General features: G+C 29.6%; 1 protein-coding gene across 1 annotated transcript; it reads right to left on the reverse strand.

The window, feature by feature from the left end:
• Positions 1-326: 326 nt before the first annotated feature.
• On the reverse strand, positions 327-1,431 carry LOC140450991 (uncharacterized). Its single transcript, XM_072544695.1, has 2 exons — positions 1,090-1,431; positions 327-967 (listed from the first exon to the last, which is right to left on the reverse strand). The coding sequence occupies exon 2, from the start codon at positions 957-959 to the stop codon at positions 327-329; it is 633 nt and encodes a 210-aa protein (XP_072400796.1). The 5' UTR covers positions 960-967; positions 1,090-1,431.
• Positions 1,432-4,945: the final 3,514 nt, after the last annotated feature.

Genomic DNA, 4,945 nt, shown 5'->3' on the forward strand with positions numbered 1-4,945 from the left:
TGTATGATCCGGGCTTATAGGACGTTTTCCAGTTCTGTATAAGATCATCCCATATTTCACGAATGGCTGCTAATAGGTCTGTTTCCTTTCTGTGTGGTCTAGATATTTTATCATCAAAACGTAAACATTCTACAAGAAATTCAAATCTTTCCCGGCCCATAGTTGCTTTATATATCGCACCAGAAATTTTGTCATCAAACATTCGTCTTGTCGCTAAATGATTGTCTTTTTGGGCAGCAGCAAAAATAAGTAGTCCTAGGAGTGCATACAATTCGTCAATATTCACTTTCGAGTTTGTAAGTTTTTCGACTTTATATTTTTGTGCCCTAACAGAAATTTCGGCATTTGTATATTCTAGAATTTTTTCCAGTGAATTTGGACCTCATAAAACAATGAAAAGCATCTAAGGGAGTTTGTGCTTCCTTGGTTTTATTAGTGGGGCCTTGAACAAAATGTACGAAATTACGTTTTGGAGTTTTAGTTGCGGCCTTTGGTTGAGAGGACCATCTGTGTCCATTTTTACCTTTTAGACTCGACGGCAACCGAATTTGCTTCTCTTTAGCTGCAATTTCTGGAGATTTTTCTTCTTTTGGTAGAGTTTGCTGAGCAGGACATTTATTTTCCTTGTCGATTTTAGAGCCATTACTTTCTTTTCTTGGAAACACTGAAGTAAACTGTTTTTCCAACTCATTACTCTTTTTAGAACTTCTTTTTCTTTTCTTACTAGTGGATGGCAAGTCATGGTCGGAATCTGAGTCGTTTTCGCTTGATGGTTCGAACTCTGATTCAGATGGACTGAATGCTTCTAAAACGACATCTTCTGTTTCAGATCCACTTTCCGATTTATCAGAATTGTTATCTGATTCATCTGGCCAAATTTCTTCCAGGCACAATTGCAACTCAGCTTCCAACTCCCGCTGCGTGAGGGGCCTGTGCATGTCTCTCTGTTTCATATTCATATTTCACACTAAAAAAAAATAAAAACTGATAATAAAAAAATAACTGATAATAAAAAAATAAAAACTGACAATAAAAAAAATAAAAACTGACAATATCGTTGTTTTTGGCAATTATAACGTTACCACTTACCTTCGTAATATTTACGAAGCTGTGCTCATTTGCAGGTACTTCACTAATAGTGTAGGCGTCACTGTACTTGTAAAACGTTTCGATATACACTAATGTAAGAATAGATGAGCGGGCGAGAGATACTGGTGTACCCCTTCCACAATATCCTACAACAATGACATTGGCGTCGTAAAAATTACGATGGTTAGTATTCTAGGGTTAAATTGTTTTTAAAAGTTGTTAATTGTTTATAAAGTTAAAGTTAGTTGTTAATTGTTTTTAAAGTTAAAGTTAGTTGTTAATTGTTTGTAAAGTTAGGTATTAAAAGTTTGTTGTTAATTGTTTGTTAAGTTAGGTGTTAAAAGTTAGTTGATAATTATGTCTGCATCGAAAAGAACTCTTTCTGTGAATTTCACGAAAGAGGAGGAACTTTTACTCATTGAGAAAGTCTCTAAGTATAAGTCAATTATAGAATGTAAAACAACAAATAAACTGAATTGGAATGAGAAGGTTAGTTTTTATTATATATATTTTTGTTTATATATGAAAAATAAAAATTACATTTGCAGGAAAATGCTTAGAAAAAAATTGTGGCTAATTTTAACGCCAAAAATTTTCATGCCAGGACACTGAATCAAGTACGGGCCAAATATGATAACATAAAGAGCAAGGCAAGAAAGGAAGTTGCCAAGTTAAGATGCTACCAAGAGGGGACTCGTGGCGGCCCATGCACCAGATGCTGTACTGGATTTGATGAATTTAAAGACAGTGATGGGTTTGAATGCAGAATTTGATTCTGATTCTATTGAAATCAATAAAGTACTAAGTTTAAACAGGTTTTTTATAACATAATTATTAATTTCAATTGTTTTAGGATATACAAAATGATGTTGGAGAATTATTTGAAATGGATGTCAATAACGTATGCATATTTATATAAAGGTTGTATACATCTTTTCTAACACATTTTTTTTTAGATCTTAATTGTTGAAGAATCATCAACATCAAAAGATGAACTTAAACATAGTGATAACAATACAGACTCCAAAATTTCTTTAGAAGTACTTGAACAGGTAGTAAAGATGTAATAAAAATGTACAGTTGTAATTAAATAATTCTTGTTTTTAGGATTCACCCAGAAAAACTGGAACAAGCATGTTCCTGAAAAATTAAAAAACACAGCCCATCAAAAGCTGAGGCCTTAAGTTTTAAATCCTGCCATTGAGGCAAAAAAAAAATATTATGAACACAAGCTGGAAGTATTAATTGAAGATAATCAAAGGCAAAAGGAAAAGGAAGAGAGGGAAAAAACTAAGCATGAGAAAGATATAAGGGGGGAACAAGATTTAAAAATTAAAATATTAGAAATAGAATTAAAATTAAAACAAAAAATTTTGTCTCAACAAAATTTATAATAAATATAATGTACAAAAAGTGTTGTGTTTTAATGTTCCGTACAGTGCAGAAATTGCTGAATTAATAAATATGTACAAAAATTATAAATATGTAAATTACTGAAATTGACCATCATATCTTATAAAATTTATTCTTGACAAAAGTAAAAATAGAACTAATACATAATAACATAAATAGGTACAATTATAAAAATGTAAATTACTGAAATTGAGCATCATAATATCCTATAAAATTTCTTGACAAAGGTGAAAGTAAAAATGAAATAATGCATTTATACATAATAATATATAGGTACAATTATTAAAATATAAATTACTGAAATAAATATAAAATTTATCTCAACAAAGGTGAAAATAAAACTAATACATTTAAACATAATAATATATACTTACAATTATAAAAATGTAAATTACTAAAATTTGAGCATCATAATATCCTATAAAATGTATCCCAATAAATAGAAAATAAAAATAAATCATTTATACATAAAAATATAGGTACAATTATACAAGTGTAAATTTACTGAAATTGAGAATCATAATATCTTATAAAATTTATCTTGAAAAAGGTAAAACTAAAAATTAATGTAATACATTTATACACAATAATATAGTACTTAAATATAAAACTAATTTAAATTTTATAATTTTAAATCTGTAATTCTGCAAAATGCTGTCTAATAAATAATTCACGATAATGTCTTCCATTATCTAAATTTCCCTGAAATTGAGGCAAATTATCTTCTTGTTGATCTAGATTAAGATCTACAGGAAACAAGTCTCCATTCTCTATAGCTATGTTATGCAGTACTGCCGTAGCTACTATTACATTCATAGTTACATCCAAATTCAGTCTCATTCCGTTTCTTAAAATTGGAAACCGTCGTTTCCATACCCCATATTGCCTGTCCACAACATTCCTAGTTCTTATGAGAGATTCATTGTAAAGATTTTCTGCTTCTCTTGTAGCATCATGTAGCTGGGTCATTAAATATGATTTTAAACCATAACCACTATCACCAACCAGTACAAATCTACCAAAGTTTCCAGATTCAAATCTTTGTTTTATGCCACTATTGTTAAATATTGTTTGATCGTGCACAGAACCAGGCCATCGTGCAACAATATTTCTGATTTTTAAAGTAGAGTCACTGATTGTTTGGACATTTGACGCAAAAAATCCTTTTCTTGAGCGATATATTTCTGCATCTACACCTCCAAGAGAATCGATTCGTATTAAAGTGCAATCGATTGCACCTATGCATCTTGAAAACTTGCAATGGCATAAAACTCTTCTACAGCTTGGACCATTTCATCATTTGTTTCATACATTTGAATATACTATCTGCTTAATGATGCAATTGCTGCAGAAACTCTTTTGATAATTCTGGACGCTGTTGCCCTTGATATACCCATATAGTCAGCTACTGATACTTGAATGCTTCCAGAAGCAAAAAATCTTAAGGTCAATGTTGGAGTGGTGTAACAGCTCCTCCCCTAAAATATGTTCTCATTAATGTATTTTTCTATACACATTTTAACATTGTTGGTTTGACTTTTTAATGATTTTTGTATCCACCAATGTTAATGTGATCATAAATTTTATTATATCCTAATGTTACCTATTTGTTGGAAATTTTATTAAATGTTCGATTTGTTCCAGTAAAGACATAACTGTTTCTTTTGTCAATCTAAATCTTTCATAGAAACTTACATCATCATATTGGTTTATATAATTTATTCTTTCCCTATAAACTTTAGGGCGGCGGACATATATAAATTCATCTTCAGAAGAATCTGAACTTGTAGTAGAAAAATTCATTTTAAATTTGAAAAAAAAATGTAAACAAACTTGAAACAAGAGAATATAAGAATTTTGAGGTTAAACTGTTTATTGGTTTAGTTAAAGTGGACTTTACGGAGTTAATTGACAGATTTCTACCATTTAACTTAAAGTGAACTTTAAAGTAAGGTTACAGTATTATGAAACTGACATTTACACTTTAAAGTGGACTTTATTTTAAAGTTTACTTTAAATTGATTATTAAATCGGGCGTAATACAGTTGTTAAGTCAAATTGTTATAAATTTGCAGTTACGTCATTGTTTTACCGGAACGGCGATATGTATTAAAGCTAAGAATTTAGTAAAACGTTATTATAACACTCATTTTTTTATATTGAAACATTAGAATTAAGCGCCAAATATCTTTTAATCCGGTATTTCGATCTTAAATCATACATATCTTAAAAAATCATTAACGAATTAAGCGACAATTGATCGAAAAACTTTTAAAATATAAATTATTTTTAAAAAATGTTCGAGTTTTTTCTATTTGCAATACTCTATCAATATATAAAACTTGTCAGTACTATAATTTAGAAATAGCACGAAAAACAAATTTAAAATCTTTAAACCCAATGTTCTAAAAACTACATTTTGGCACTTAATCCGCTATTACAT

Source organism: Diabrotica undecimpunctata, chromosome 9 (genome assembly GCF_040954645.1).
Source record: "Diabrotica undecimpunctata isolate CICGRU chromosome 9, icDiaUnde3, whole genome shotgun sequence".
Taxonomy (NCBI): Eukaryota; Metazoa; Arthropoda; class Insecta; order Coleoptera; family Chrysomelidae; genus Diabrotica; species Diabrotica undecimpunctata.

Coding starts and splice junctions, on each gene's coding strand:
- LOC140450991 (XM_072544695.1), bottom strand. CDS start 959: ATGAATATGAAACAGAGAGACATGCACAGGCCCCTCACGCAGCGGGAG.